At 47.6% G+C, this 16,135-nt stretch overlaps 3 protein-coding genes across 3 annotated transcripts; all 3 read right to left on the reverse strand.

Moving 5' to 3' along the window:
- Window positions 1–106: 106 nt before the first annotated feature.
- On the reverse strand, window positions 107–7,961 carry T069G_00091 (ankyrin repeats (3 copies) domain-containing protein; the record flags this gene model as incomplete). The annotated part of the gene is made up of 4 exons (XM_056167301.1): window positions 107–5,232; window positions 5,518–6,811; window positions 7,133–7,346; window positions 7,402–7,961. 4 exons carry the CDS (start codon window positions 7,959–7,961, stop codon window positions 107–109), a joined length of 7,194 nt encoding a protein of 2,397 aa, XP_056032617.1.
- Window positions 7,962–9,065: 1,104 nt separating this feature from the next.
- Window positions 9,066–9,503, reverse strand: T069G_00092 (uncharacterized protein; the record flags this gene model as incomplete). Its single annotated transcript, XM_056167302.1, has 1 exon — window positions 9,066–9,503. One exon carries the CDS (start codon window positions 9,501–9,503, stop codon window positions 9,066–9,068), a length of 438 nt encoding a protein of 145 aa, XP_056032618.1.
- Window positions 9,504–13,061: 3,558 nt separating this feature from the next.
- Window positions 13,062–15,490, reverse strand: T069G_00093 (fungal specific transcription factor domain-containing protein; the record flags this gene model as incomplete). Its single annotated transcript, XM_056167303.1, has 7 exons — window positions 13,062–13,449; window positions 13,524–13,706; window positions 13,767–14,374; window positions 14,431–14,511; window positions 14,587–14,897; window positions 14,965–15,269; window positions 15,333–15,490. 7 exons carry the CDS (start codon window positions 15,488–15,490, stop codon window positions 13,062–13,064), a joined length of 2,034 nt encoding a protein of 677 aa, XP_056032619.1.
- Between the last annotated feature and the right edge of the window lie 645 nt (window positions 15,491–16,135).

A 16,135-nucleotide genomic window follows, 5' to 3' on the forward strand; every position in this document is an offset into this window, starting at 1 on the left:
ATGTATATATTTCACCCGGAAGTTTAATAATGGAATATGGAGTGTCTAAAACATCTATCTAAGCACTTGAATAGCCCTTAGTCCCAAGCATCATTTGTTCGTGAGCTCACTTCTTAAAGAAGTCTAGAAACCCTTTGTTATCGCGTGCTACAGCAACATCAATAGCTGTTCTCTGCCGTCCATCTTCGGCGAGAGGATCAAGCCCTTTGGAGACTAGAAATTTGAACCTTGCAATGGTGATGTCGTCTTTACTCCTTCCACCATGCCTGCCTTGGAACGATGAGCCCGCCAAGGTATGTAACAGAGTCTCTCCAGCATTATTGCGGACCATGAAATCCGCCCCTGCCTCCTCGTAGAATGCCAGCTGCTCTTGTTCAAAATCCTCGAGCTTGGTTCTATCCACTGGCTGTTGAGGCACAACTGGAAGGCCCGTGCTTGCGAGGACGAGTTGTGGCAAGAATGGTGTTTGAAAGTTTGTGTTTGGGAAGCTCACGCTTGGGGTGGCTGTAGCTGTACCTGGGGGGACTGCGGTTGGAAATGGGTAGACGGTGCTTGGGTGAGGTCTCGTCAGGGCTATGCTTTGGGAGCCAGCGTTGAAGACACCGAAATGTGAGCTCTGTAAGCCAACTCGTGGCCAGTCTAAGTTTGAAGGTTCTGAAGAAAACCAATTGAACAATGGCGTGTTACCATTCTTGGTATTACGAATGTCAATTGGAACGCCCATGTCAAGGAAGCGCTGAAACAATGCATGCTTCGGCCGGTGACCGAGGAAATGTATGGGAAAATTGCCGTCGGCGTCCGGATGCAATGGGTCTGAACCTGCATCTAGAAGGATATCGACAATGTCTTGGCAAGGTCCTTGTCGGAAGAAACCCATACGTGGATTGCAGAACCCTGGCTGAACATAGTTGATTGGTAAATTACCTTGGGTATCTTCTTCATGTACAAGCTCCGGACGCTTAGATAACATCAATTTCACCACCTCGTTGTGTTTGCAGATTTCATTCGGTGCATGAGACTCCAAGATGTGATGTAGAGCGTTTTTGCCCTCACTATCCCGGGCTGACACATCGGCTCCCAGTTCAACGAGCTTCGTAGTGGTGACATCGGCCACGGTTTTGTTGCGGCATGCTGCCATAAGCAATGTCCTGCCTTTACCATCGCGATATTCCAGGTCGAGGGATTTCCAGTCAATAATGTCTTGGATAAACTTGCTGGTTTCCAACAGCTCGTGAATGACGGTGCAGTTCTCATAGTGATGGCCTTTAGGGGGCTGTTTACCTGACTTGCCATTCTCATTATTGTTGATGGTCTCATTTGTGGATGCCATAGGCGCAAGAGAAGCATTGCTATCCTGAATGGCCTTGTCAAACCTGGCATATATGTCTACACCGTGAGAAACAAGCAGCTCCATCATGCGAATGTACTTGGATTTATCATCAGGTTTCGCTGGATTTGCCATGTTATTACCGAAACCACTACCGAAAAGGAGGCCGTGATTTGGGGCAGAAGCGTGGGTTGCTTTATGGTCAACGAGTAGTAACGCGTATAACTCATCCAATTCAATCATGGCGCCATCCCTCCTTATTGGACCAAGCTTGTCTCCTGAAGCATTGGCGTTGCATCTCTTGTTTAGATCCATGCCGACCGATATCAGTCGCTCAAATAGCTGATCGTTGCATTCTTCGATTGCAGCGAATAAAGTTGAGATATCTAATGCGGTTCCCGGTGGTAGGATAATTTGTAGCATTCTCGGATTGCTATGTCTAACCGCAAGAGTCTGACAGCTTTTGCCCATATTGTCGTTTGCGTGAATATCTGCGCCGGCACTGACAAGTATTCGAGCTGCTTCCTCCTGGAAAGAAGGCACCCTAGGAGTATTTCCTGGAATACTCTCCAGTGCCATATGCAGAGGCGTCCGCTTAATCTGATCTTTCAAGTTGACATTGGCTCCGTGACTGATGAGATAAGGAAGTGCCTGGTGAACCTGCCACCAGTGGTGACCTCTGGCCAAGATGTGAAGCGCAGTCTCCCCCTCTACTATCTGTCCATCTACCAGATTAAAGAACTGTGTAGAGGTTTGCGCATTGACATTGGCTTTAAAGGTCTCAACGAGCACTTTCACCACCTCCATGTTCGGCATTCTGCTGCTGCATGCGGCAATTAAGAGTGAGCTGATGCTTCGGGGGCCAAAGGGACCTCTTCCCTTTGTAATACCATTCAGCCACTTTGTGCACCATTTCTTGCTTTCAAAGTTTTTCACAACTTCACCAGTGCATAACTTCTCGAGGAGCAGTCCATATCCTCCAAGGACCAAACTATGCCACGGGGTACCATTTGCGCGGCTTGCTTCCGTGAAATCCGCACCCTCTCGATGGACCTCTTCGACGCGACTGTACTCTCGTGATATTAAGAACTTGTCAGGTTCAGAGTCATGGCAATGTATATGATTACAATGATGTTCAGGTTCTGGAGGTCCCACCATTGCCTCCGCCTGCTCCCGAAGGCTTGAAAGGGACTCAATATCCCCTTCAAATAGTTTTGGATCCAGTCTATTGACCAGAGCCAGGAAGCATCTTAGAGTATAGCGCATTGTTGGGCTCTTGATAAGAGTAATGGCTTCCTGAATCTGGTTTCGTCCGGAAGTATCTGTTGTATGAACGTCTAGTCCGTGAGCGATTAACATGTCCAGTATCTCGTCAAGGCGGCTTGAAGTATGCTCGGGTGGTATTTCTTTGTCTTCCCGCATGGGTTGCTTAATCCTACGCAGAAATGGTCGTGTTTCATCGTTAAGCTTAAGCCCTGCGGCTTGGAGACGATTCTGTCTGTCGCCGGCCGAGCCACAGCCTCTCCAAAGCTCCAGTTCGCTTTCAAATTTGGTACATTCTTGTAGTGGTGTCATACCATCCTTCGCCCGGATGTTAACATCGGCTCCTGATGCGAGTAAGAACGCTACCGCTTCTGGGCGTCCGGATCTGCATGCATAATGCAGAGCTGTTCGTCCACTATTATCCCGATGATTAACGAGAGTTGAGACATTCGAAGAACCATCTTTCTCGACTTCATCGAGAAGCATACCAATAATGTTTGACTGACAAGCCCGAGCTGCGAGGTGCAATGGAGTCAACCCCTCAAGAGTCACAGCTGCCACATTCGCCCCAACTCTGAGGAGTGCGGCGACGTGATACTCGGAGATAGTCGCAGCCAAATGGAGGGGCGTTATGCCATCACTGTCGGCTGGGCTCGGGTTCTTGCAAACACTCAACAAGTAATTGATAGGGTTCTTTTCATATTGGCTGTCAGACGCCTCAGCCTCTATACTGCAGGCGATATGCAGGGGGGTTCTTCCCTGATTGTTTGCTTGATTGGGATCAACTCCACTCTCAGTCAGTAGGTTATATATATCTGGAATTGGCGGACCATTCCTCATATGCCAAGATGACCGCTGGGCCGGGTACGACCGAGTGTAAATTGCTTCATGCCACATGGTATTCCCCGCTTCATCTTGGGCAAGCGGACTGACCCCCAGATCCAAGAAGTATTTAAATCGATCGTAAGCATCGCAGCGGGCCGCTTCATGGAGCAAAGTTCGGCCCTTGTCGTCGCGGCAATCGGATTTCGCTCCCAGTTCCACAAAGGTCTTGAGATAACTGGTCGTTTGGCGATCTTCACGGTGGAAATATGCGCTTACTCTTTGAAATAAAGGCGTACGGCCATTGTTATCTCGAGCCTCAAGATCTGCGCCGGATTCCACCAAGAGCTTGATCAAATACTCATGCCCATTCCCATACTCGTTCTCAATGTGCAATGCCGTTTGACCGCTGTGATTCTTCATATTTGGGTCGGCTCCCCGTGCCAAGAGAGCAAGAACGAGATCGCGATTCGTATGTCGGCAACGCAAGGCAACGTGAAGAGCGCCATTGCCATCATTATCCACGGCATTACAGTCTGGACCGAAGGATAAGAATTCCAACGAGGTTTCCGGCGACTGAGAAGAGAGAAGACATAAAAGCGGCGTTCTACCATCCGAAGTTCGTCGCTTATTGATATCTGCGCCGCCCTCCTCGATGAGTAGACGGACAGCATCTTTGCTGGTGAGATTTCCGTGCAGTGGTGTGTCTCCCTTGTCGCACGTTGTGTTTACGTCGGCGCCCGCCTTGAGAAGTAGCCGTAGCATGGCAAAAACTGATTCAGATGACACAAAGGCTGACCCCGAGAACAAGCTGTGTAGAGCCGTCTTGCCCTCGAGATCTGGAACCTCTAGATCGACCCCAACCTCCTGAACTAGCTCAAAACATTTTTGAATCCTGTCCACGCTTGGCCGATTGTCCCCTGCAGCACTACTGGACAGCACGTGAAGGGCTGTAAGCATGCGCTCTGAACCATTGGGATCCAGACCCTTTGCACCATGAATTATGCTAAGATCTTGATAGAATTTCGGCTCAATTAAGACATTTGGATTAGCTCCAGCTCTCAGAAGGACTTCTATAGTCTGAGGGTTGACTGCCGAGCAAGCATAGTATAATGCCGTGTGATCGGAAACGAAGGCGTCCACCTCGATGCCTGGGTGTTTCAGGATGCATTCCACAACTTTATCCTGACCAGACTCAGCTGCCAAGTGCAATGCGTTATACACAACACTAATATCATTGAGAAAGGGTAAATATATGGCCACAACTTCTTCATGCCCATTCTTGCAGGCATATTGGAGCGGCGTCCGGCCAGTAGACCTGCGCTCGGCATAATGGCCGCGTTTGGCCTGAGGATCTGTCCTAGGAGTGAGGGGATCAACCCCAGCAGTCAATAAGATCTGTGCTGCTGCTGCGTGGTTTCGCATTGCAGCTTCGTGTAATGGCGTCAAGCCAGTAGCGTTATATTTGTTTGACTCGGCACCGTGCTGTAGGAGAAGCCTGATTGCTTCCTCATGTCCATGATACGCAGCCCAGTAGATGGGAGTTTCTTCCCTCTCATTGACAACATTGGCGTTGGTGTCTGGCCTCTCCAGAAGCTCCCGCATGTAATCCGTCAGATTGAGATAAGCAGCAACATGTAGAGGAGACATGTCATAAAAGTCGCAATTCGGCCACTCTAGACTCAGCCAGACGAGAAGGCGGTTCCCTTGGAGGAAATTATCCAGTAGTTTATATAGCTCTGGTTGACCTCTGGCAAATAATCCAGCCTTGGTTATGTGTATATGCCAATTGAAGACGGCATACTCGGCAAAAGGGTGTTCTAGCCTTGAATCTTGGTTAAGTCTTCTACGTTTCGACCCCTGATTTCTCATCTCGCTCTTCTCCATAATCTCATAGCTGTCCAGGCACCCTGCATCAAGGTAGGATAGACATGCGAGGGCTAGCCTGAGGTGAGTTGTATCAGATTCGATCAAACTATACTCATCTACTGGACGATCCTGAGCAGGAGAGCGTGTTTGGCCCTTGAGAAATTCAGTGAGAGAATGGTGTACAACAGAAACGGTCTCATCTGGAAGAATCTCCAAAAGTGATCCACAGATCGCACGGATAATATCCTTGGCCTCCTTGAGCTCACGTATACCATCCAGTTGACGTGTCACGCTGAGCATTTCTGACATCTCAAGGAGTCGGAGCGGGCGATTTGCGTGAGTCACCCACTGCAGAACTAGGAGCTGCACATGATGTGGTATACCAGACCTCTGAGAATGTTCGTTGAGAAGAGTAGTGTACATGACATTGAGATTGGCGGGTAGAGTCTCAAGAATGTGCTCTATGTTGGCATCTTGTTCCATGATTTGTTCCATGACCAGCTTAGCGTAAAGGAAGATTCCGCCGGCTTTTTCAAGGATTGCTTGCTGGATCTTGTTTTGATCATTTTTAGGAATGTGAGAGCTAGCAAGCAGTCGTTGTACATAAACCGCAATGTCTTGATCCACTAACTGTTCCTGGAGGCGAATTTGTACCGTCGGGTAAGGTCTAAGTGGTGTTTCAACTGCAGGTACGGGTCTGCTTGTTATAATCATTCGAATCTTGGGCGGCTGCCAAGACGCGAATTTGGCCAACTCGTGCAGAAACTGGTCATTGCCAAGGTTCATCTCGTCCAGAGCGTCTACAACGCAGTAGACCTTGGGCACGTATGTACACGCTAGCCGAAGGTCTCTGAACAGGTCCGTAATGGACAGCGTCTCAATTGTTCGACGCTCGTCAAGGTACTCCTTGAGTCTGGCTTGGAGCGGCGGGCTGTAGGGTAGAATCTGGACAAGCCAGTCTCGTAGCAGAGCTGTTGGCTCATAATTGGCGCGGATGATCTGTCGGAAGAAGAAATAGAGAACTGGAACACCTTCTACTTGCAGTCGCTGAAGTGATCTAGCGGCGAAGACAGACTTTCCTGAACCGGGGATGCCTTTGAGCCAAAGTATCCCCTCGGCTTCCGAATCATGCCATTGCTTGTAAGCATCCGTTAAGTAGAGCCAGTCGCCTGTTCCAGCAACATGGGAACTCAGGTGCTTGTAGAATTCTCCATTGACCGCAGCATAGTCAGTTGGACAAAGCCATTGCTTGATTTTGCTGAGAGTCTCGGGCGTCTGAGGCAGGATATTCTCTTCGTTGAAATCGCTCACGTCATCACGGCTCAGCATAACAATGTCACCATTGTCCGCAGCCACGGAATCTCCGGGTGTAATAATTTCAAATGATTGATCCATAATGTATAATATGTTCTGGTAGTCATTGACGTCTAATACTGCAGATCGTTGGTTGGAGTGCTGTTTATGCAGGCAGTATTTAAAGGCAATTGACAGCCCTTGTCCGGACAGATTATTGGTCTTGGAGCCGGTGGTCTGTGCGCTGGAGCCTAATTTTCTAATAAGATGTGGAGTCTCAACTTTGGAGTAATAACGTGATTGGGAAGTTGGAGTCTGATATACGAGATTCACGACCAGAAACGGCTGTGGCCGAAGGTAACATCTCGACATTAACCTAAAACTCGTTGGGGAGAGAGATATTACGCGCAATGAATTTGGCTATTATTATACACGTATTTAGTTTCAATGCTCAAGTTACAGCTCAGTTCTTCCTATGTCCTTTGTCTCTATTTGACCTGTAATAACATGTATATAAAACCCAACGACGCGACGGTCTGTTTCGATATCACTTATTACCTTGTCAACTATCCCATCTACCTCATCGTGAGATGTAACAATTGCCGATCCAGTCTTATCAAGTGTGCCTTTTAAAATTTGGCGTGCAGCGGCCATGAAAAGTCGTCCAGTGGTTTTACGAAGGTTTTCCGGCAAACCAAAGCTATGATAGATGCTCTCATGACAATTGACATATCCAGATTCTTGAATTTGGCTTAGTAGTCGCATTGGGGCTCTGGAAGATTATTAGGGCTTTTGGACGGTATTAAAAACTGGTTTGAGTTACTCACATAATATCTCTGCCAACAGAGCGGGCGTACTGCACTTCAGCGTTGCTCCACAGCGCAAATTCCTTTGTCACGGGCACACATGTAATTCCTGAGTGTCCATAGTCCTCCCACACAAGCCAACCTCCTGGTCGCAGCAGCATCTTGATATTTTGAGCTGCTTCTGCCCATTGGACGGCTTTGAGGCCAAGTATGAGCATTCGTACATGAATCACATCATACTGCGCCCGCAATCGCTCAGGGAACGGTTTAAGTATGTCCCCGGGGAAAAGTCGAACATTATTAGGTAGCTCATAAGCTTCAATGAACTTCGATGGGTCGTAGTCGTAGCCGTCTAGACGTGCATTGCTGGGTAATTTGGCCGCAAGATCTCGAAGCCAAATACCAGTGCCAGTGGCAAGATCAGCTATAGCGGGAGGATGGTCAAGCTTCACCAGACCACCAAAAATGTGAGGCGGCAAAAGATGTTTGGTAACTGGCATCCACATATTATAATGCTGATTATGGAGGCGCTGCTCCTCGCCAGGATCAGGACCTCGATTCAGTGTGTATGGGGATTCCATGTTGGGTCGATTTCTAGAGTATAACGATAAACTGTACTCTCGGTGGTAAGCTATAAAGAAGCAAGTTGAAGAAAGGCCCATGGGTTTGTATTTGTATCTGATTCAGCGGTCTGGAGTAGACAGGAACCTAAAGTTCTTGGATCTGGCTCTACGCAGTCAGTCCCCTACTGATTAGAGTATCTGGAGTAGCTTTACTCACTAATTAGGGATATTCTAATTTCTGTAATATCGTAGCGCAATGATTTGTCATTCTCACTCTAATCTTATTGTAGCTAATTATCGTGAGATACACAGAGGGCGATGTCAGGACATTCTAAATACTAATACGATATGTGTTGCAGCTAGCGATATCAGGTGTCAGCGAAGAACATGCTGACGTGCTAACATCACCATGATATTCGGCTTTTCTCATCTCCATCAGAGGATTTTGTCCCAGAGTTAAATCGAGGCGGGAGATATTATGCGACTGATGCCCGGCTGATGGGCAATGAGTCGCGCTGAGAGCAGCACAGACGTAAGCGACCCATGGTTTGTTAGCCGAGATAGCCTGGATGAGCTAAAATCTCAAATACAGCATAGGTGATCATGCCCTGCAGAAGATGTGCGCAATAATGGGAAATAGGAATAAATTTGATTCCAAATCTGAAGCCTGTAACCTGTCAAGATGCCATAGTTCTAGCGCTGTGGAAGAACCAAAAATATTCTTAGCTCTGGCTAGTCCGCATATTTGACGCTACTTCGACAGCTACAGAGACGTTATTGAAAGCTGGAGGAGAACTTGTGCTATGAGATTGCGTTATGCCCCGGCTTACATGAGCATTTAGCCCGGGGATCCATCATACTCTTATCTGAGAGTAAATCAGAAGTATCTTAGCACCAAAAGGCCATACTCCCCCAATAAACCATAATCATGCCACTGGGTTTGAGGATTGTGTGCCTTAAGCTCATTGTATTATTCATAAAATTTAGCAGGCAGTCTAAGCATGCTGTTACACGGAACTTGAGATAAGTAAATTGCAAAGCTTTATATGCTACAGTTTCTGTGTCAGTCAATGACAACCCCTGCTTCGTTTCGTTGCATAAAGAGATATTCTATTTCCCGATCTACTTCTTTTCAATAGCATTTTGAAGCTTCTGAATCCATTCAATTGTATACGCGCTATCCGCGAATTCCATGATGTCCACAATTTCTTGTCCAGTCTCATCAACCTTCATGATCCATACATATTCATTCTGATATTCCCCTAGAACCGTTTCACAAGTGGATTTGAGATGCAAGGTGATATGACGGGATTTGTCGTCAATTATAGGCTCATAGCCATCCATGAAAGAAAGTTTGAATCCGCTCATGACACTCTTCAGGTTGCCGACCCAGGCAGAATATTCGCTGTTGGTGCGTGGCGGCGCGTCTAGTGATTTTGGTAGGAGGCGGTGCATGCAACTCTCGCTGCGATATCTCACAACGGATTCTGTGGTGAACTCGTTGAAAGCATTTAAGAAAGAGATGGCAAGTTCCATCATACGAGATCGTAGGTCACTCATTGTGGCAAGATTTCGGGTGAGATGTTTTCGAATGCGGCCAACGGCCTGCTAACTCGAGAAATCTTCATACTTAAATAGGTGGGACAATGCATGTGGGACGCTTCAACAGCATACCGCTTTCCATAAGCAAAGTAAAAAAAAACCCCGAAGTCGGTTTAAAGCGTGCGTTTTTGTAAGAGAGACGTAAGCTGTGAAGTGGGTCTATTGGACAGCTTCTGATAGATCTCATGAGACGTCGGTATTATTGTCGTTTCTGGTATGTGGAGCATAGGTAGTTCTGTCCGTTATAGATCATACCGCAGTTCTACTGGCTGTACCTACATGGAGCAGAAGGCCGTTCGGGAGTTTCGGGAGGGGTTGGAAAAGTAATGTGGCCTCGGTGGACCAGTTGGAATCAGGTAACATGCTGAGTATGCTCCTCGTCGAAATCCAGGGCACAGACTGCTCCGTAGTTGTAGTTTGTATGACCCCTTTGGCATCGGATGACCGATGATTTCCGTTATCACCGTGACTGGGTTTGCTTACATCTGGTTTTTGGGGGTGCCCTGCCAAAGAAGATCGGAGTAGCGTCGATTCAGCGGGTTAGTGTCCAGCCTGCATCTCCCTCACCCTGTTCCAACTACCCAGTTATTGGAGCCCGCATCCACCCTCAACACATGGTCGACGGTGAAATATGTTCGATGGAAAGCTTTGTCCTGCGGTGATCTGTTCTACCCCTGGCGGGTTTTCGTGATTCTATTGGAAATCGTCCGAGACTCCACAGGAGCCTGCCACTGGCGGAAGTTGCCAACAAAAGAAGAGACTCAATTACATGCAGTCATCCATGCCGGCTTCGAGAAAGCGTTTACTCATTGTTTTTACCCATACAATATGTTCTGGTATTTCGAAATGAGGTGTTATTGCTATATCCATGACATTATCGGCATTTATAGAATTGTCGTAGCACCTCAGTGACACGGGTCAAGCGGCATGGGAACGGCTGCAAGTATCTCAGTATGAGTCCATGCTTTGATTTACACACAAATACGGACCGACTGCTAAGGACTATGAGGATTATGGACCCATGTAAACTGTGAATAGTTCTCGTAAGGGGTTTATCCTAGTGTGGAGATGATATGTCATTCCTTATCGCTCTCACCTGCCAGACACTATATGAGAGCTCGAGATGCCACTTGGTCATGGAATCAATCATGTACTGTTTTATAAAGTGACCACAAAAATTAAACACAATTCGTTACTATTATGGAGTCGTCCAACGTGCAGATGATAAAGAGACGTCGCAACTTTGGCTCAAAGCACACCTACTTCGGCAACCATTATACGACCACACTTGGAAAACCAGTTCTACGACGATGCTATATTCATTCGTGCGCTATCATGTACAAAAAGTCACATCAACCTGGCATATCATGGCAAAATACTAACCAAGTGATCAGGTTTTCTGCCCTCAGACACAATGACAAAGGCTTCTCCGGAGTTAGCTTCGCTGGGTGAGCACATGCTGTCACGAGAGTTTCTCGACATGCATTCCAATACTGAGAAAAATCCGCCATATATTCGACCTCTGGATACCTGGGGCCGTAGAGTCGATCAGGTTGTCACAAGTAATGGATGGAGACATTTTCGAGCATTCGCCCAGTCTGAGGGCTTAGTTCCAAAGCCTTGCCTAGTTCAGCGTATAGTGGTAATGCTAACCCAACAGATAGACTGACTGCAGTGCTGGAGTTGAGATTTCCTGGTTACGGCAGAGTTGTACAGTTTGCTAAGTGTGTTATCTATACATTCGAGCCCATTACCATCCTCGCTAATACTGGCTAATAGATTTCTTCTATTCTCTTCACTATCTGGAGGCTGGGGTTCACAGCTTGCATTAACTCAGGGTGCTAGTACAATGCTTAAAGAGCATCTTGGAACACCGGGCTTGGATCAAGAGACCCAAGACACAATACAATGCGCGTATGACGGCCTTGTATATTCAGTTCCAAGCAAAGCTTGGACCTCTGGGATATGGGTGACCGAGTTGCCTTCGGGCAGCGATTTCACTGGTCTGACTACGGCTGAACTCCAAACGGATGATAATGAAGATAAGTTGGGAGAGTTGAAGTTAGGTCACTGGGCTCTCTATGGGTCTAAATTCTACGCCTCAGGACCAGATGCCACAGTTACGCTTATTCTGGCGAACACCGCGAAAGGACCTTCAGCGTTTCTCGCTTCGAATACCAGTACAAGATGGACACGGAAAAGTCGTTCATGTCCCCAATGGCATCAATATACGAGGGTTGAAGAAAAAATGCGGAAGTACTCCCGTTGCGGTCGCAGAAGTCGAACTCAGCGGGATGCGAGCCTGGCTGATCGGACAAGAAGGACGAGGTGCGCGTGAAGTACTCACGTTTCTGACAGTTGCCCGTATGTTTGCGTAAGCTGGCACCCTGAGCGCTTGGGGGCACAGCCTCAGAGTTGCTCGTGAATTTGCCAAGGTCCGTCGCGTCGGGGGAAAGCCGCTGAATGAGTTGCCGCAGCACATGCACAGTCTGTCCAAGTCTCACTTGTCGTACAAGGCCAGACTTATGCTGCTGCTGTATCTCTCCAGTCTTTTGCAGCTAAATGAGCAGAAGCATAGTGGTGATGAGGCATTGCCGTTCTGTGTTGGCGTAGACGCGACTGCCGAGGACGTGAAATTGTTATTTCGATGGCTAGTCTGGGCTGCAAAGGCTGTCATATGCCGTGAAGCTGTGAACAATATCGGCTTGTGCATGAAATTCCTTGGAGGGGTGGGATATATGGAGAATGGGGAAGGCTAATTCAACATTGCTCGGCTGTATCGAGACATGTCAGCTGGCCCTATTGTAGAAGGAACATCGAATGTTTTGGCAGCTTATGCCATGAATCTGATAAAGGGTTATAGTGGCTCAGCAACTTTGGCAGCTATCGATACGGCTGTCTTTGCTCACCTCAAAAGTCATCAAAACTCGGCCCTCGAAAGGAAACTGATCTCAGAACCCTGGAGTCGATTGAAGTTTGTACTCTCTGACAGCTCGATTGAACACATAGGAGCGGCAGAGAGCTTTGTGAGACACATTGTTGATCTTATATGCGCCGCTCTGTTTATTACAGACGCGGGAAGAAATGATGATGAAGTGGCATGCGAGTTTGCAAAACGATGGGTTCTGCAAGTGTGCGGTGCAACTGAGCAGTACTATAAGAAAGTAGAGGCTCTGGGAAAGTTATTGTTAGGCCAGAGGTTGTGCTATGGAAGCTCATACCAGCGTTGAGCCAGCAGCTGAGCTGACGAAGACACTGCTTGTTTCCGATTAAGACATCTCCTACAAAACGATTGCCATCACACAATCTCTTACTATGCAGCCTAAACCAAGCCGATTATGTTTGTTTCAAGTCAAATTTATGTCTTCGATAACTCAACACCAATGCATGCAAAGCCCGAATAGCTCACTTCTCCTCACTGAATCATGAAACACAACATTTCCATCCAAATCCATTCCAAATTAAACTCCCGGCATGCTAATTGCAAAAGCCTTACTCCCATTGCGCCATGAGCGTTCATAAGCTCGGTTCTAGCTCCAGCTGAATATCACTAAAAGATTCCCAAAAATTGAAGCATGACGCTTCATCCAAAAGAGTCGTAAGAATATCATCATTAATGTTGGGTAGGGTGGCCGAGTCATCTGCAGGAGTTGCACGGGACAGAGAGGCTCCTCCAGCAGTCGAAGCAGCCCCAGCCGGGCTGCCAGAATAATTTGGGTATAGTTGGCGTATCGCTTCCATGAAAACGCCTCGATATACGGAGGCTGATGTATACGTCTCCTCTAAATCTTCCATGACCATCATACAAAGCTCCAGCTTGTTTAGGCTGAGACGGCGAGAAAGAGCGTCTGTCGATTTACAGTTGAGGAGATGCACATGCATAGCCGATACTAGAAGAGAAGGACTGCAGCCGATACAGAAGTCATAGTCAGTAATTGCGCGAATGTCATCGCTGAGGCCGTTAGAGAATGCACTCACGTCATAGGACAAGCAAACCGAAGAAGCTTATCCCGTACAATGTTGTCAACAATGGCATTTGAGCGTACAGCTGCTGAATCCATCTTGTTTCGCATCTCATTCTGCCATTCATTTTTAATCGCCGGAGATAGATCTTCTGGGGCCTTGGCAATATACGGGCAATAAAATGTGATCAAAATCGCGCTGTAACCATGTATGAGAAAACTGTTGAAAGATGACGCTGAAACTAGATTTGAGACTCACTGATAATGCAACTGTAAATGGTACAGATAGAAGGATGCGAGGCGACTTTGTTCAATGGCATATCGCTCCGGAAGCTGCATCTGCAAGAGTTTCGCTTCAAGGAGTTCAATCTGACGGAGCGTTGGACTGGGCCCGAAAGGCTGGTAGCATAAAGTGAGAACGTCGCCCAGAAGTTTGCTCAATTCGATCAGAGTAACCCAATAGTGCGCCAGCTGAGAGAAGTCTTCTGGGATATATGCGGTGGCAATTGAAGCTGGTATTTGTGTCAGGTCGCTTAGCACATCGGCAGACGAGACCATTGGTGTATTGCAGTCGTTGAGATTGATCCTCAATGGTCTCCCAAGCGTCAAACTCAACGAGCGATCCCTGAAGAAACAAGTCCACCAGAGACGACGCCAAAGATGTCGCTGGTGGTTAGGAAAAGAAGTGTTGAACTTGACCGAATCTGGGTCTCGGTGCAAGCCCAGCATTTGACAGAGGCTGATTGCAACGCCTATCCAATACCACGGCTGCGAGTGTCCGTCCCACTTTGAGTGCCAGAACCCCATGAGGAGAGCCGATTGTAGGAGGACGACTTTGTCTGTCTCACCACCATTGTCGTACAAGCACTAAAACGAGTGTGAGAATTGTTTCTGATCCGCAATCACCAATATTGGCTACGCACCTTTGCACGCGAGTACATAGCAGCTTTCATCTCTTTGCGGGAAGAGTAGCCTTCAAGAGTCCATACTCGAGCATCGACAAACTGCGAATGAGAATTAGCCGGTGGGTTACCCACTGGGTAGATGAAACAAGTGAATCAGGAAATGCTATGGCTTACATTTGCTGCGACAAAGAACATGCTCCATAACAACAGCAAATTCCATTCACTAGCTTTTCCCGTTTCGTGAAATTTAAGCAACACTGTCGCATCAACTATGGGCATCATGGGATGTACATGGTGAAAGTATGCACGGAGGAGCTCATTGCAGGTGCTTTTCTGAGGTAGAGTAAAAACGCCCTTGTACTGTAGATATTCACGGTCTTGTGCAGATAATGAAATGGGTGCTTCCGAGATGAGAATATGTCTTGCGACAGGTTGCTGTGATGGTGAACAGGCATCAAGAACGGACGTGAATCCCGGCGCCTCTCCTGTTTTTAAGACAAATGTCAGCGTCATCTCAGTTGATTTACCCAACGTCGTTTTTTTATCTCATACCAGTATAGAAAGGTCGGCCAGCCTGGTTACTCTGCCCCAAGGCTGCTGAGGAGATCTCAGCCCCAATACGCTGGTCATCTGGACTGCCACGGCTATCAGTGCCAGCAGCGAGGCCGCTATCGTCTGCAATGTTGCTCGAGTCGTTGCCCTGAGGGGAGTAAGATGCTATAGAGCTGGGTCCCTGCTCTGCCGAGGCTTGAGGTAGCTGTTGTGGAACTGTCCTAGATGCGGTAGTTACTGGACGGTTAAGTTCAAACTGAATGGGCGAATGGTTGTGACGGAGACCAGAGGATTGCTTGTGCCGACTGCAGCCGCGTTGAATAAGACCAATCAGCTTCTTTCCAAATGCAAGTCATCTCAAATCTCACCTGTTTCGATTGCTCTCTAAGAGGACACAGCCAACACCATCTTGAGAGCAATTTATGCAAGGAATTCCCGTCACCTGGACGCTGCAACGTACTTTACGGCGACGACAGTTTTGACACGCAACTGCCGACCGGCGGTGACGAAAAGTTGACATTGCCATTGCTTCTATCGTAGGTTCATTATACGAGTATTGGGAAGACAGGGTAGAAGCCGAGATCATTGCTGAGAAGCTCCCGAAGACCTCGGGAGGCCACATCTCGGCGGTCATCACGTGATATGCCGAGGTTATTTACCTCGATCCGCCTTTTTTTCAACTAGAAGCATGAAGAAGCAGGGAGTTTCGGGTTGCAGAGTTTTTGGTTTTTGAGGGTCCCGAGCCTGTTTATTGATCTTAAACTGAGCCATTGGAGACATGAGTTGTCAATATGTGGATGGGAAGTAACGATACACCTTCCGTGATCAGGACAGGTAACCCGCCCGAGCTCCATAGCATGTAAGACTGAAGAGGGTAACATTCAAGGTTCTTTGCGCCTAAACTGCACACGCCCAACTTATACAGCTCCTATCGACCTATTGGGTGGAGTACATGCGCTAGTCCGGTTGCGTGCTAGAATCCTGCGTATATACGAATATACGAACAGTGCATGAGAGATCTGCAAGGTGTCAGATATAGGATCAGAACTGGCATTACCCTCTCTTCCTCGAATATGCTTTGACATTCTGCTCCTTCATAGCCGACAAACAGAAAGTCGAGTCTTTTATGATTTACAAATTTAGAAAATGCAGCTGAGACCGCGGTATCAGT

This window comes from Trichoderma breve, chromosome 1 (genome assembly GCF_028502605.1).
Source record: "Trichoderma breve strain T069 chromosome 1, whole genome shotgun sequence".
NCBI classification, from domain to species: Eukaryota; Fungi; Ascomycota; class Sordariomycetes; order Hypocreales; family Hypocreaceae; genus Trichoderma; species Trichoderma breve.